Raw genomic sequence first — 14,907 nt, forward strand, 5'->3', positions numbered from 1 at the left:
ACTTCGGGGGTTTTATAGATGGCCGATCCGATGTTGGTTCTGAGATTGTTGTAGGGCAGGATTGATGAACGATGTATGGTTTCACATGTTAAATGATATGCAGTGGTACTCAGATCTTGCATATAACTGTTTCGTTCCTGAACTTGGTATGGAAGCAAGAAAAGCTTGTCTATAACTAATAAACCAAGTTGATAGTTCTACTCTCGACTTGAGTTCTAACCCTAGCTCTGCTCTTCTTTACCGCCCAAGTATCTATACACAACCGAAAAGTCCCTTCCTTGGCACTTCTCCTCCTTCTCAGCAGCCTCATAAACCGCAAACGCCGTCTTGGCCAATTCCATTCTCGCGCCCGCCTCCTCAGCGGCCACCATAGCCAGTCTGAGATCCTTCTTCATCAGCGCGATGCCGAACCCGCCTCGGTAATCTCTGTTGGCTGGTGCCGTCTCGATGACACCTGCCACGGGGTTGTTGACCTCACTGGGCCAGCATCGTCCTGTGCTGACGTTGATAACGCCTGCCAGCTTCTTGGGATCCAACCCCCACTGCATACCCAGGTTCATGGCCTCTGCTGTCGCGATGTTGTTTAGTGCCAGGAGATAGTTGTTGGCCAGCTTCGCGGATAGACCGGCGCCTTGTTCGCCGCAGTGCAGCACTTTCTTGCCCATGAGCATGAGGACAGGCTCGAGGTGGGGGACGAGAGATGGTGAGGCACCAAGCATAAAAGTAAGTGTTCCCGCAGTGGCACCCACGACACCTCCAGACATGGGTGCATCAACAAATGTGCCTTGTCCAGCTGAAGACACAGTCTTGGCGACCTGGCGGGATGTAGATGGGTCAATGGTTGAGCAGTCGATGAAAACTCGATCCTTTTTAGGTAGAGAAGAGGTGATGATGGATTCGTATACACCTTTGACGTGCTGAGGCTCTGGAAGAACAGTGATGATAGTATCCTAGAGAGTGTCAGCGAACCTGAACATAGCCGTCATGAGTGAGAGACATACAGCATCCTTGGAGGCATCAAATGCACTCGCTGCTAATTCAACCTGAGCTCCTGTCGAAGCTGCCTTCATTTCTGTTTCCAAGCCTTTCATAGATTCAGGATTGATGTCAAAGATGGACACCTTATCTGAGGGTTTCAACTTTGACTGAAGATTCTTTGCCATTTGATATCCCTTATAGGTTCATGTCAGTATATGGTATTTTCCGTCTTTACCACTGAGAATTATACATACCATCTGTCCCAGACCGATGAAGCCGTAATTATCCAGTCGTCGTGCTGAACTAGTAAAGCCTCGACGAAGCATCAAGCTTCCAAGGCGTGTTGAAGGTCTCATATTGATTGGATATAAGAAATATGTATTCAGATGGAATACGAGGCAGAAAGAACAGGTCAGTAAGATCAATCAATTAAATCAAAGATCATAAGAACCAAAGTCATCATAACACAAAAGATATGAGATCTCATCGAGTACAGTTGACGTGTGGGGGAACATAGTTACCCGAATGACAGCCGGCCATTGCCGTACTTAGCCAGAGTCGCCGAGTAAACTAGCACTTGCATCCTCCCAGGTACCAAGACATGACATGATTTGCGAGTTGGAGATTGTCTCAACGCGGAGGAGAGAGGATGCGGGGAAACCCTTGACAGGCCCCTGAGCTGTGGAGAGTTTTTAGGTACCGAGAAGCGCTAAAACCTGGGGCAACAGTTGTAAGAACTTCCTTTTTCTAAGGGGTTTTAATGCAGCAAGTGCAGACGAATGAGATCACCCATGGTTCCATATTCAACGATCCAACTACATGTACTTCGTCTTAACAGGGAGCCAGACATCAAAGGCGAGGGTGTTTTTAATGTTTGTTTTTGTTTATATTCAAGTCTTAATACATATATAGTCCGATATAAGCTGAGTCCATCAACTCTCAGGTCATTTTATGTGAACTTCTTCCGTCAAGTCCATCTCAAGTCCTGTTATCCCAACTCAACGAGACAGAGTGTATCAAATACGAATCCTGACCTCTGCCAACTTACCAAGCGTTGACGACTGGTATATTCAAAGAGTATGTGCAATGAATGGAGATTGTGGTAGCAAAGTTAATACTGAAAAAGACAAGGTAAAGTGATGTGGTATAATAAGTAACGATAAACGACTAAGATGCAGTCTTGCACATCTTACTCAGACAATAGGGGTAGTATTGGGGTAGTGATCCGTTAATACAGAAGGACAAAAACGAAGAGCAACCTGGAAAAAAACAATAGCCACGCCGATCCAACCAGTCCATCCCATAAATCTCAGCCATGATAATCGTGGGACTATTCAGATCCCCTACAATGGCCCAATTTCCGAAGACATGAAAATTCGTGACTTAAAGGAAGTTCATGAGCCAAGGAACGATGGCACTACCGGTATGTTAGCTGTCATTCACACACTCTCGGAACGAATATCAACTTACCCAACTGCGACAGTGGCGCCTAGACCGAGCAACGCCCGGTTCTTGACCTTTTCTTTTCTTAGTTGGGTCTCGGTCTTGACCTTCTTTGATCGGGGCTGCTCCTCCGGAGTCTTGTCGCCCTCTTCATCACCCACCGAGATATCACCAGCCTTGCGCTTGCTCTTCTTGGCAGAAGTAGAGCCCTCTTCCGCATTGGTCTCATCTTGCTCCTCATCTTCGGCCTCATGTTCCCTGCTCTTTTGGACCATCTCCTTGGCCGCGTTCATCATCTGAGCAATTTCCTCAGCAGTTGGGGGCTCGCCAGCAGTAGGGAGAGGAAGTTCGACCTCGGTAATTGTACGCTTGGTCTCAACACCAGCATTATCTGTGACAACATCCTCTTCAACGTGAACCTTAACCTTGGGATCTTCTTCCCTAGGCTCCAGAACAATGGCGGGCTCAAATTCGGTAGATTGCAGCACAATATCTTCCCGCTTGGTCTCCTCGACCTTGGCCTCGAGCTCCGGGGCACCGTTGAGGAGATCGGCCTTCTCTGTGATAGTTTCGACAGTCTCAGCCTTGGCACGGGTGCTCCGCTTTCGAGGTGAAGGAGGGGCGCGCCTTGTGCTCTTGGTGGGACTGGCGGAACGACGCGAGCGCGTGCTTCGAGGAGCGACCGATGGCGTAGGGGGGGCCAGCACAGGTTGCGACGCCTTGAAAACATCAAATTTGGGAGGGGCCATGATGGCCTTGGCAGGCGAGCCGGAAGGAGTTAACATGCTGATTGGAGTAGGGTCCAATAGCGCGCGAATCCAGGGAATGATTTTGTACTCCTCGGCAAGGGCGAGGGCCTGCTCTGGGGGGATCCAGATGTTACCGGCGGTCTCTTCGTGGCTCGTAGTCGGAAGAGACTTGATATACTTCCGTTCTGCCTCTTCATCGGAAGCCTCAGCATAGGGGAAGCTAGCCTTGAACATGCCAGTTGCCGAGACGTAACCATCATAACTGCGTCGCATGAGGAAATAGCTGCTAGGGCTGGACTTGAAGATTCCAGAGACGATGCCCTTAGGCAGAGGAGCGCGAAGATGCGCGTAGTCGAATACACCAAGTTCGGAGTCGTTAGAGCCGGTCATCTTAGGCGTAAGCTTAGTTTGCCCAAGGCGTCGACGCGAAACCATATCGATATCTAGGGACAATGGTGAGCATGCAAACTCGCGACTTGGAGAAAAAGGAGTATTTACGATCTGGAACACCCTCGATCAAGAGGATGTTGTGCTTGGATGGCAGTCTGCGCTCATGTTGAGAGGCCATCGTGTATGATGATGTCTATTATCGTAGGGAAGATAAGGCGCGGCGCGACCAATATGGATGACCTCAGAATAATGAAATCGAAGCGTAACCGCGACAGGCGAAGAGACGGTGCTTCGATTCAGCGCGCAAAGAGGGTAAAGTACAATTAATGGCCTGAGATAAGTACAAAGGTCGTGTTAGTGGAATTGGTCACGATGCAACGTGGAAGATTTCTGGTGCAGGCTCAAGATTTGGGGGGGTAACAGGCTGTGGCAGTTTTGACTATAGACGTACCGTGTCAAGCAGGGCTTAGCTCATTCAATACAAGTAAGCCGTATGAAGACGTCAATGGCGCTTCAGACGATAAAAAATTGTTAAGAAAGTAGGCGACTTCCAAGGGTGCCTATACCATAAATAGAGGGAGAGAAGAAAAACACGATGAAGTAGATGAAGGCGAAGGTGAAGGTGAAAAGATTCGCGACAGATTCGAGGAGGGACGAGAGCTGAGACGAGAAAGCCGTCGCGCAAATTACATCGATAGCGTCGAGGACTTTAGGGTGGCCCTGTTGGCGGGTTCTTCTTGAAAGGGATTAGTATAGAGGAAGTAAGTGGAGAGCTGTGAGATAGATTGGTACTGCGATTTATGTGGCAGGGTTGGTGAATCGAGAAGTCTTGTGTTAATTTCTGACCAAATTACCCCCATTTTGCCGTGCACCTGACTTAGCGCTATTACCCGCTGAGTCCCCCTGCCAGCATAAATGTACGTATCTCCTTTTTACGCGTTCCTCTTTTTTTCGCGACAGATTTTGTTGGGATTTTTTCCTATTAGGTTCCTTTTTAATTAGATTAACGAGTAAGAACTTTTGATAGCTATGAGCTTTCTGGTTTAGTCTGTTGTTCTCCTATCCTCGCTTCTACGATCCATGGTGTCATATTCCAGTCCATTTCCTGGTACGGTTAGCCAGGAGGGCACGTGGGGAAACTCTGTTCTAGAGTCTGCCAGCAACTCTTCTGCCGCCCCTAGCAACCTGGCAACCCAAGCAAGCCCGACAGGTCCAGCGCCAACCAACGTCGATCTTCAGGGTGAACCACACCTGGACCTAACCCGGGCCCCCCAACAAGCAAGTCAGTTAAGTCTCCTAGGGTCCCTGGATCCCCTGGACTACCTTCACTGTGTCCGGCGCACAAACAGGTCACTGGTGCTGGCTGGCTCACAGAACGCGGGGAAATGGGCATGGGTTTTGTCTGGCTGTCTATCATCTCAGATTTGCGGGTGCGGCGCCATGATTCGATTTGAAGCGAAGCACAACAAGCAAGAGAGAGACATGGCATGGATCGGGCTTGACAGATGTGGTCTGAGCAGAGACAATGACCGAATGCAACGCTTACAATCTCACTCTTCTTTGTTTAGTTTCGCGACGGATTGGCTACTCACAGACATGACTGCGACATTGACGAATGGCGCCGCACCATGTCATTGTCGCGCGTCAACTGGTGCTGTATTGTTGCATAGTAGCGTGTCTCTTCAGCTAATCGCCTTACATTTGACAACAACAGAAGCTCGAAGCCTGGAAGAGCTGTGACGGACGGATTGAAGCTTTCCAGTATTCGACCTATTCGACTCCTGGTACTCCCTGGCCCTAGGCATCAGACCCTTGATGTCTGTCTGGTTGACAGATAACGGATAGTTCTGACAAGGAGCTCCCTGGGAAGTTTGCGATATGTGATGCATGCTATTTACCTGTTCTTAGTCGGGTCTCAGATTTGCTGACCGCGTTCCGCGTTCACGCGTAGGGCAGTGGCGTAAAGGTTTGTTTGTACGTATCTATTCACCATCAGCCCAAGCGTTCAGATGATAGCTCTCAGCATCTCAGCCTTTGATCAGCTAGAGATAGCATAGATGCCTATAGGTATTTTTCCCAACAAGATACCAATTGGTATCTGGGTAAGCTGTCACCTAAGCGAACCCATTATAAACGTTATCCAAAAAGTGATGGTTACCCTAGAACTGTTTGTTCTCGCCCCTTTTGAAGCGTCTCAGAGCTATTCAATAGTCGAGCTTGGTTATCTGAGAATGTTGAATCAGTATCCATCCCTGTTATTGAATGAGAATCATTCGGACCCAGAGGTTAACTAACAATGTCAATGAGCATCATGCCATGCGGCGTCACACATCGGATAGTAGTAAATCCACCCAACAACACAACTTCCATCATACAGTACGTTCTTGGCCAGTCTTGGTCTGACAGTGAGATGGTAAAAAAGTTAGCAAGGGCCGTCACTGACTATTATCCTCGCAGACAGTTAATAAATGCAGTCACCGTTAATGGTATAAAAAGAGCCCAACTCATCATCCCCACTCTTCATATCTCGAACAATTCAAGACAAGACAAAACCGCCAGAAATAAGTCTCAGATTCCGGTCTCACTTTGGACCCCTGAAGACCACCCAACAGCAACAACTGCACAAAATCTCCATATCTGATAATCTACAAAAAACGATTATTGGCGGCGCCACCTCGATTTCTGATCTTGATCCAATCGAAGCTTTTCCTCAAGGACCTGGTCCCCACTGTAGCAAACCCAAACCCAGCCCGACCCAGTCCAGGCCAAGGCTAGAGCAATAGCAGTAGCAGTACGGTAACAGACTTGCAACACCGCCCTGCGGGAACGGGAAGCCCCTCAATACCTGGGTAGGTCGTCCATCCGTCACCGCAACAAATGGATCCAATCCCCTAACTCGGAATGAAGCCCCTCCACTTCTAAGCCCGCCCTGACCCAAACTCACCTCTACTTTGCCTTGCTTGGGTTCAACGAGTAAGCTTCCTTCTTTTCCTCTCCTCCTTTTCTTCCCTCTTCCTACTCAACTCCAGTCTACTTACCTAACATTTGCTTGGTTAGGTAGCTTCTCGATAGCATCACCCACAGCTTCTACCTTCACCCCGCCTCTTCACCAACAGCTTCCCCCCGCTCGCCCACCATGGCTTCCCACGACGATGATACCATGCCCGAGGAGACTCAGGGCTACAAGCTCTCCCAGCCTAAGCAGAGTCTGGCTGAGTACCAGCAGATGGGTATGTGCATCTCCTTCAAGCTTCGCGATATGCGCTCTACATACCACCAAGCTATGACACCCCATGTCAACACAACATGGAATCATGTCTATAAGCTTCTTTTTCTCAAAGCTGCACGCCAGAGTTGCGGTCGTAGAGATCCCGCAACTTTAGCTATGCGACGGCGGTGTCTGTTGTGAAAACACAGACGAAAGTTTCTCCCATCTCATGTCCTTCCATGCTTACCGCCTTGCCGACCCGATTACCGCGGTTGTGATATATGCTAACCTTATCTCCCACAGACGCTGGCGATGAGTCTCTCCAGCGATACAAGGAGTCCCTTGGTCTTGGAGGTGGCACCGATATCTCTGATCCTAACGATCCCCGAGTCTGCATCATTCTCTCCTTGACCATGGACTCCCCCGGCCGTCCTCCCGTCACCATCGATCTCTCTACCCCTGGAAGCGAGACCACCCTCAAGGACAAGCCCTTCAACATCAAGGAAGGTGCCAAGTTCACCATGAGCGCCAAGTTCAAGGTTCAGCACGAGATTCTCAGCGGCCTCCACTACGTTCAGGTTGTTAAGCGAAAGGGTATCCGCGTCTCCAAGGACTCTGAGATGATTGGCAGCTACGCCCCCAGCACCGACAAGCAGCCCACTTACATCAAGAAGTGTAAGTTTCACGCCCGAATTGCTAGACAGAACCAAGTACTAACAACACTACAGTCCAGGAGGAGGAGGCTCCCAGCGGCATGCTCGCTCGTGGCCACTACAACGCCATCTCTAGCTTCGTGGACGACGATAAGAAGAAGCATCTCGAGTTTGAGTGGAGTTTCGATATCGCCAAGGACTGGTAGACAGCGGCGCCTTGGTAGCACGGACCGACGACATAACTCAAAATTACATATCACAAGTCATGAGATAATGAGATACCTGAACATTTGGAGAGGAACATACACACACAAAAATTTCACATAAACTCAAATCAAAAGAAAACCTCACTCGGTTGGAGAAAGGTCTTGCTCTGTTTCCTGTCACCTGCTTGTCGATGACAGGCCGGTCGGTACCTGTGGCTAAATCTAGAGCTTCGATACTGCAGGAGAATAAAAATGCCTATATACATCAAGTTCTATGCTATGTAACTCCATTTCTCAGGCCCGATTCGTAAAGTCTGTTTTGAAGACATGGTATCATATTGCTGTGAATATCGTTAAGCCTGAGTGAAGCACTCCAGGGCGGTATGTGTATGTATAAATGGGGTTGGTCGTCTACAAGAAATAGTCTGGCAAGGCATTACCGTCGGCAGACTTTTCGTTTCCTGGTTGAAGGTCCTTGTGCACGTCGTTCTCTGGTGCTGCTGCAAAAACGTTGAAGAAACGTTCACCGGTGTCGCTGACTTCGAGAACACTGGCCATATTTCCGCAGCGATAGCAATAGTTTGGCGCACTCCAAACAGTGCTAAGGCGGTCATCATATAGAACCTGGAAGCCCTCCTGACAGAGCTGGTGAGCGCGTAGAATATGCGACATATTGTTGACAGCCAGGAACTTTTTGACGACCTGTGCTCCAAAAGTGTACCCCGCGCCGCGGGGTGACAGGGAAAATTCATCGCGCTCAGGATCAGGATCAGACCAGACGAGATCAGCCATAGGACCCTCGTGAGGAATCTCGCGGAATCGGTCTATAATTTTGATTTGGTCGATCGAGTGGATAGAGGGCGATAGACCTATACAACGTATCAGCATAGCCCTTTTGAAATAAGCTTAAACTATATTTACCACCATGGACACAGAAGATTTGATCGTTGATGACAACGCTCAAAGTCAAAAAGTCAAACATATCGGTAAAGTAGTGCCACACGTTGGCATTGCCATATTTGCGCGAACACTCTGTGTAGAAGCCATATGACTGCGTAACGCCGCGCGACTCGTGATTTCCACGGATCAGATGCACACGATTAGGGTATCGTAGTTTCAAGCATACAAGCAACGATATTGTTTCAACACTGAACATGCCACGGTCAACGTAGTCTCCTGTTAGGTCCCGTCATGGTCAGCAAATGTCCACCATTATTCGTCTCGAGCTCGTGAGCGGTTACCAAGGAACAGATAGTTGGTGTCAGGGCAGTAGCCACCGATGCGAAAAATCTCGATAAGGTCGAAGAATTGTCCGTGGATATCTCCAACGACAGTAATGGGCGCGCGGACGTGGACGACGTTAGACTCGCGCATAAGAAGCTCTTTCGTCTTGGCGCAGACGGCCTCGATGACTGACTCGGCAAGCAACTCCTTGTTGTATAAGCGCGAAATGCACTCGTCGAGATCGACGGACGCTGGATGAGATACGTCAGCCTGGGGACCGTTTCGATCCGGAAGGGTGCTTACAAGGTAACCCAGGCATTGTGGAATATAGAAGTCGCTACGTTTGGCGATGCCGAGTGAATTGAGTAAGGTGAGCGATACGGAGGGGTCGCTATTCAAGTGTATTCGTAAGGATCGAGAAGCATGCGTTGAGGGATCGGTATCATTAAGGGTGTCGACGTCGAATTCGGCTCCTGGCGAGGATGATGTCTAGAGAAGAGCTCGGTTGTTGTACTAACATGATCGGGGCCCGACAGTTCGATTCACATAGGTGCGGGGCGAAGCCGGTCGAAAGTAGAGCGAGGTTATGTAGGGTGGAGGAATCTTGGAAGGCTGACAGAGCTACGGTAGTAGAAATGTTGTGGATGCGAACCCGTGGTCGTGATTACATATGCAACATCTTGGTGGTGGTTTTGCTGCTGCTTTTCGAGCTGTGGGATGTTTTGGCGCTTTGCTTAGTCGTTGCTGCATGACGGTGCCTCGGCGGGAAAATGGCCCGGCCACCTCCACACTTCAGCAACATCTTGAGAGCTCTTCTTAGTAGGTAGTAGCTGGGCTTCTAAAGCTCTAGTATATGTAAGGCCTAACAACAACGTTAGATTCGAGTAATTGAATATGTCTTTTTTTGTGATTCAGTTGGAACTTAGAGGTGACTTCTTCTTTCAAATATGTGCACTGTACATATATACGCCACTAAGCCTGTGGAACAGGTCAACTCTTCCTGTAAGACAGACTAATAGGTACATATACGGAAAGACAAATTTGATAGTGGTATTTTGTATTGGCGTAGGATTGATTATGAGAATAACACACTACCTATGTACCTCTATTGTGCTGATTCAAAATGGCGTGAAAGAGTTTGTTAAACTAGTATTGAAGCTTGCGTAAAATAAGCTTACCTATACACAATGCGTATGGTGGTTAAAGCTTGTTTCTCGGCGTTGGTTAGATATTGATGGGTTAATTGATTGATAAAGCCTTATTTGCATCTATTATTTAGGTACTGTAATTAATTAATTAATCAAATTAGTACCTTAGGCAGGTACTGTTTGCAGGGTCAGGAATGGCCAAAGTTTAATTCATTTGGACTTGCCATGTTCTTTCTTCCTGGAGAAATGGCCCGTGCGCACGCGACAACTTCAGCATTGCCATCAACCAATGACTATCATTGCATCAATATTGCCTACTTCTAGTAATTTGTCTGAATTGAGCCTCATCGCCAATTCAAATCCGCGATTCTCGTCGCAAACCCAAATCTCCCGCCCCTTCCCTTAATGGTCCCTGAATGAAGACTCTCTGATAAGCCCAGAGCAGGTTCAGGGAGGGGGCTTTCGTATGTCGCGACCGCGCGCTGGCCACTGACAAGCTTGGGCTGAAGCATCCCCAAAAGCATACATATCGCTGCCTTATTCAACTGTACCATCGCTTCGCATCGCTTCTCAGTCGTTCTGAAGCCCTGCTGTGAAACGTATCACGGTGTTACTCGACCAAGCCTCAGTCCACTTGCTCAAACTTGTTCCGCCTCAGCAGTGGCCGCGCTTGAGTGTTCATCTCATCCTGCTGACCAAGTCGCTTTAGCATTACTCTTCTTTGGCATCACGCTACATCTATAGAAGCCACGGAGTTGTATAATCTGTACGGCCTCTCTGTTGATCTATTTCAGGATAGTGTCCTGTCTGGGTTGAAGCTTCTCTTGGCACACTTGGCTTCACTTCGCCAGCCATGCCCAACACGGCTCCTGGCCAACCTCGGCCAGACGAGGCTCGATGTTATAACTGTGGTACTGCTGGCCATTGGGCTATAGCATGCCCCGAGCCTACGCGGGAAACTCCAGCGTAAGTATCAATTTCCTTCAAGTCCCATCATGGACTTTGGTGCCCCGCAGCTTTTAACGCAATGACAGTGGCCTTGCAGCTTGGAGGAACTCAAATACTCCAGGACATGGCGGCAATAGGGATAATCACGGCGGTCCAAAGAAGTCGAAAGGACCTATTATAACCAAATACACTCCCGCACCTGTACCAGCGCCGGCACCAGGAGTAAATCGATATGGCCCGCCTCCGGGATACGGACCTCCGCCTACGCCATATTCAGGAGGACCTCCTTCATACCCTCCTCATTACCCTCCTTACGGAAGCCCAGCATCTAGTTATGCACCTGGATACTCACCTCCAGGCTATTCTCACCCTTATCCTCCACCTTCCTATGGTGGCCCTCCCCCAGGTCTGCCGGCGCCTCCTCATAGACCGCCGGGCACTTATAATTCATCCCCACCACCTCAACCTCCAGGACCATCGTCGTACTCACGCCCTTACGGACACCCTCCGCCTCATCAAGATCATGCACCATACGCCCATCAGCCTCACTATCCTTCTTACCCTCCGCCTGCTTCAGCACCATATGGGCATCATGCTCCGCCGCCGTCATACCCACCCCCGTTTCCCCCTCACAGTGCACCACCTACATATGGACACCCGCCACCTCCTAGGCCTCCTATCCCTTCTCCAGTGCCCCCGAAAGTATGGCCAAAGCGATCATCTGGATCACCTCCTGTGCCGCGTCAAAGTCCTGCCTCAACATTATCTTTGCCCGCTTCGTTACCCCCGAAGCCTCCTTTGCCCCCAAAACCTCCACAGCCTCATGGACAGCCCAACAGAGGTCGTCGAGACTTTTTTGATCACTCTCGCGATCACCGGAACAAACGCAAGAACGATCGACATAATCGTAACCATGACAATCGACAGAAGAAGAATCAGCACCCTCGACAAGAACAGAAATCACAAGACGGCAACAGTAGACGGCCTGAACCAAAGCCAGCCAACCTTCCTAAACCCCTTCCGTCTCCAAAGCAAGAACAAAAGGCCCCATCCATCTCACCTACCAAGCAAAAGTCAAGTATACCTTCAGGAACACCTGAAACTAAGAAGGCTCAAGTTGAAAGTCCTGTTATACCTGATTCATCACAGAAACAAGAACCAACCCCAAAACCAAAACGAGAGGAAGAAGCGGTACCGGTAAAATTGCCTCAGAAGACCACCGAAGAAGAGTGGGAATGGGAGAAGGAGACAATCTTTAAAGAAGAAGAACCCCATCATCCCCCAGATGAGGTTGGCAAGCCATTGCCTGCAGAATATGATGACGAGGTGCTTCTTCCTAGAAAATGGGATGCGAAATGCATCGAATCAGTCTATGTCCAAGCTGACAATATCGAGGAATACGTCAAACCGATACACGAAACACCGTATTGGCCAGATGTCGAATCCGACCCCGCGTTTGTACGGGATGGTAAGCTTCCTAGCGGGGATCCCGTCTCTGAGCTTCCGTCCAAGGTCGATCAAAGTGCTCGGAGTGAAAGGTCCGAAAGTGGGGAGATTATCGAACAACACCCCAAACGAGATCACTCAGATGACGATAATTCTGTTGAACGACCATCGAAGAGGCAAAAATCTCGGAGCTCTTCCAATGCGAAACGCAGAGGATCACACGACGCCTATTCGGGACCACATGATACCTACGAGCCCAAGAGGCATAAACGACGTCGCGAAAGCTCCGAATATCGGTCAACAACTTTCCATAACGTCGATGATCATCAGCGATTAGACAGGTACCATCGAGATCGAGATAGAGATCGTGGCCGCAGTCGCAGCCGCAGCCGCAGCCGTGGCCGTAACCGTAGTCGAAGTCGCAGTCGAACACCAGCCTCGAGAGACTCTTCAATGTCAGCTGCATCATCAGGGTTGGATTCTTTGGAAGCTGAGTTGCTCGGACGGGATTCAAAAGCCAAAACACCTGAAGAGTCCCCGAGGCGAAAATCATCATTGTCAGGATTGAAGCCCAAACGCCGTCAGACGAAGCTCGATTCGGCTTATAGGTATGCCATATGGTACGCTGCAAACATTCCCAGCTAACATCAGAACAGCCGTCGGTGGTAAACCAAGTGCATCACACTTTTGTGATATTGTCCTTATCAACCTTGACCGGTACTTGATCTTTTCTTTGTTTCACTCTCCAACTCAGAACCGCAACTTTCGAGTTGTACAGTTCCTGTACCTAGGCCAGGCACAATCCCTTACATTTTCCTTTCAATCACTTCAATTTGGGCCATGGTTCAACCAATTTCTTGGAATGGCGCTTGGGTTTCGGGTATTATTAACGATCATCATGAACAAGGTGCATGTCTGGCGTATATCATTCACGAGGTATGCGTGGATCATTCTTAATTTGACTATTTTCGTCTGTCCGTATTTGAGATCCCTTTTTGTCACTATACATACCGTCCCTTTGAACCTCTGCCACGCTGTGGCGTTATGAGATTGTTCATTCATGATGATCATGGCTTGTTGGTGCGCCATCGACCAACATTCTGTGCCTGGCCGTTCCCTGCACCTCCCTGCTTTGCACTTATTTCCACTGCGGTGAATGTTTTGATCTTTAATTCTTGCGTTGTAGGTTAGTATTAAGAGGAACATCATCCGAGACATAGGATGCATGCCCATGTCTCTATGACTTTGTGTTAATGCCCTTTGTTTCTATTCGACGATACAGTCTTGCAGTACAACATATAAAAAAGTTTGGTGGTATTTTGTGGAGCTATGATGGGTAGGTAATTAGAGGCTTCACCAGAACTAATGCCAATGTGTCATGAGCTGTTTGTTGCTGGCCTTTTCTAAATATAGGATCAATTTACACACTATCGTTCTGATCGATTGTTTGTCCTGGCCGACTGGGGAAAAAAAGGATATAGCAATGGCCAATGCTTCAAACAGAAGGCTGGCCAAGTAGCCACACATGATCAAGACAGGTAACTACAGGTATGTTCTCTATGTCTCCGCTGCCGTGCCCTCCTTACTAGCGCTATTCAACAGACATGATATAAAATTCAAAACTATAAAATTTTCATATATTATATATTCATACAAGTACGCGAATATATGATGCTACAGCTGTGCTGCTCTATTCGCTCAAAACCCCACATCAAACTTTCGATGGCTGTCAGACAACTGATGGCTACCTTGCCAACCAATAGATTAAAAAGATCAACGAGTGTGATTCATCTTATCTTTGTGCCTAATCGAATGAGATAACGAAGCGTAATGCTATCTCCATTCATAATGTCGATCCTGGAACTTTGAGGAAAGATCACACCTGCGGCCATGTATGAGACCGTCTATCACCAACAAGGACGACGACAACTCTGATCCCGTCAGCGAGGGGTTCGACCATTCTGAGACAAAGGGGAAAAGAATAATGCAGTTGGGCATCACACCCACTTTCCTTCGCCATTCCGTTTTCTGCTTCAAGCCTCGCTTCTCTATTGGTGACTAACATGCCCTTGTACTATTAAGGTACACAACGGCTTCAGATCTAACCAAGACAATACAAGGCAAGATGAGGGGTATCACCATGTATGCGCTGAGGAGAAAAGAGGAATCCTGGCTTTGATGCGGTGTAACCTTGATCTAACACGAAAGTCAGATTTGTCCTACACGTGTACGATACAACTCATTCCATTCCCCGTTGACTTCGCTTGTTTTTGCTCAGACCTTTTGAGGATACGGGTTGACGGGTTAACACGATACCCTAGGCATAATCTCGCAGGACGCCAAAAGGTGGTCAGGTGTCTCGGCCGAGATTTCAAGCTCAAACCACTTTCGTCGAAGCCGCATGTTCTTGGCTAGTTCGTTCTTTCTGGCCAGTGGAGCAACCGGTCTACTAGGACCCTTGAGATATCACGAACAGGGTTCTTTGTGATAGAGACTTGCGGGTAATTGATGGCA

At 48.6% G+C, this 14,907-nt stretch overlaps 7 protein-coding genes across 7 annotated transcripts; 4 read left to right on the forward strand and 3 right to left on the reverse strand.

Annotated features, from left to right (window-relative positions):
• Positions 1 to 221: 221 nt before the first annotated feature.
• EDB82DRAFT_529417 (NAD binding domain of 6-phosphogluconate dehydrogenase-domain-containing protein) lies at positions 222 to 1,334 on the reverse strand (the record flags this gene model as incomplete). Its single annotated transcript, XM_025737789.1, has 3 exons — positions 222 to 950; positions 1,002 to 1,172; positions 1,233 to 1,334. 3 exons carry the CDS (start codon positions 1,332 to 1,334, stop codon positions 222 to 224), a joined length of 1,002 nt encoding a protein of 333 aa, XP_025592615.1.
• Positions 1,335 to 2,198: 864 nt separating this feature from the next.
• On the reverse strand, positions 2,199 to 3,992 carry EDB82DRAFT_309227 (transcription regulator HTH, apses-type DNA-binding domain-containing protein). The gene is made up of 3 exons (XM_025737790.2): positions 3,669 to 3,992; positions 2,449 to 3,613; positions 2,199 to 2,395 (listed from the first exon to the last, which is right to left on the reverse strand). Exons 1-3 carry the CDS (start codon positions 3,736 to 3,738, stop codon positions 2,362 to 2,364), a joined length of 1,269 nt encoding a protein of 422 aa, XP_025592616.1. The 5' UTR covers positions 3,739 to 3,992; the 3' UTR covers positions 2,199 to 2,361.
• Positions 3,993 to 4,616: 624 nt separating this feature from the next.
• Positions 4,617 to 6,340, forward strand: EDB82DRAFT_513585 (uncharacterized protein). Its single transcript, XM_065608939.1, has 2 exons — positions 4,617 to 5,936; positions 6,018 to 6,340. The coding sequence occupies exon 1, from the start codon at positions 4,641 to 4,643 to the stop codon at positions 5,298 to 5,300; it is 660 nt and encodes a 219-aa protein (XP_065463305.1). The 5' UTR covers positions 4,617 to 4,640; the 3' UTR covers positions 5,301 to 5,936; positions 6,018 to 6,340.
• A 709-nt stretch (positions 6,341 to 7,049) lies between these two features.
• EDB82DRAFT_437166 (immunoglobulin E-set) lies at positions 7,050 to 7,627 on the forward strand (the record flags this gene model as incomplete). The annotated part of the gene is made up of 2 exons (XM_025737791.2): positions 7,050 to 7,443; positions 7,497 to 7,627. The coding sequence occupies 2 exons, from the start codon at positions 7,050 to 7,052 to the stop codon at positions 7,625 to 7,627; spliced, it is 525 nt and encodes a 174-aa protein (XP_025592617.2).
• Positions 7,628 to 7,893: 266 nt separating this feature from the next.
• EDB82DRAFT_309389 (Metallo-dependent phosphatase-like protein) lies at positions 7,894 to 9,479 on the reverse strand. The gene is made up of 4 exons (XM_025737792.2): positions 9,155 to 9,479; positions 8,869 to 9,102; positions 8,549 to 8,803; positions 7,894 to 8,496 (listed from the first exon to the last, which is right to left on the reverse strand). The coding sequence occupies exons 1-4, from the start codon at positions 9,168 to 9,170 to the stop codon at positions 8,039 to 8,041; spliced, it is 963 nt and encodes a 320-aa protein (XP_025592618.1). The 5' UTR covers positions 9,171 to 9,479; the 3' UTR covers positions 7,894 to 8,038.
• A 117-nt stretch (positions 9,480 to 9,596) lies between these two features.
• EDB82DRAFT_513598 (uncharacterized protein) lies at positions 9,597 to 10,152 on the forward strand. Its single transcript, XM_065608940.1, has one exon. It carries the CDS (start codon positions 9,746 to 9,748, stop codon positions 10,016 to 10,018), a length of 273 nt encoding a protein of 90 aa, XP_065463306.1. The 5' UTR covers positions 9,597 to 9,745; the 3' UTR covers positions 10,019 to 10,152.
• A 700-nt stretch (positions 10,153 to 10,852) lies between these two features.
• Positions 10,853 to 13,038, forward strand: EDB82DRAFT_480053 (uncharacterized protein; the record flags this gene model as incomplete). Its single annotated transcript, XM_065608134.1, has 3 exons — positions 10,853 to 10,965; positions 11,034 to 13,001; positions 13,035 to 13,038. 3 exons carry the CDS (start codon positions 10,853 to 10,855, stop codon positions 13,036 to 13,038), a joined length of 2,085 nt encoding a protein of 694 aa, XP_065463307.1.
• Positions 13,039 to 14,907: the final 1,869 nt, after the last annotated feature.

This window comes from Fusarium venenatum (genome assembly GCF_020744135.1).
Source record: "Fusarium venenatum strain MPI-CAGE-CH-0201 chromosome Unknown EDB82scaffold_4, whole genome shotgun sequence".
Taxonomy (NCBI): Eukaryota; Fungi; Ascomycota; class Sordariomycetes; order Hypocreales; family Nectriaceae; genus Fusarium; species Fusarium venenatum.

What these genes read in the sequence shown, in the direction of transcription:
- EDB82DRAFT_513598 (XM_065608940.1), top strand. Translation starts at nt 9,746, where the DNA reads ATGTCTTTTTTTGTGATTCAGTTGGAACTTAGAGGTGACTTCTTCTTT.
- EDB82DRAFT_309227 (XM_025737790.2), bottom strand. Translation starts at nt 3,738, where the DNA reads ATGGCCTCTCAACATGAGCGCAGACTGCCATCCAAGCACAACATCCTC. An exon ending in GATCGAGGGTGTTCCAGATC is followed by an intron (nt 3,614 to 3,668) that starts GTAAATACTCCT and finishes CATTGTCCCTAG; the next exon opens with ATATCGATATGGTTTCGCGT. An exon ending in GGCGCCACTGTCGCAGTTGG is followed by an intron (nt 2,396 to 2,448) that starts GTAAGTTGATAT and finishes ACATACCGGTAG; the next exon opens with TGCCATCGTTCCTTGGCTCA.
- EDB82DRAFT_513585 (XM_065608939.1), top strand. Translation starts at nt 4,641, where the DNA reads ATGGTGTCATATTCCAGTCCATTTCCTGGTACGGTTAGCCAGGAGGGC.
- EDB82DRAFT_309389 (XM_025737792.2), bottom strand. An exon ending in CACCAACTATCTGTTCCTTG is followed by an intron (nt 8,804 to 8,868) that starts GTAACCGCTCAC and finishes GGGACCTAACAG; the next exon opens with GAGACTACGTTGACCGTGGC. An exon ending in AATCTTCTGTGTCCATGGTG is followed by an intron (nt 8,497 to 8,548) that starts GTAAATATAGTT and finishes TACGTTGTATAG; the next exon opens with GTCTATCGCCCTCTATCCAC.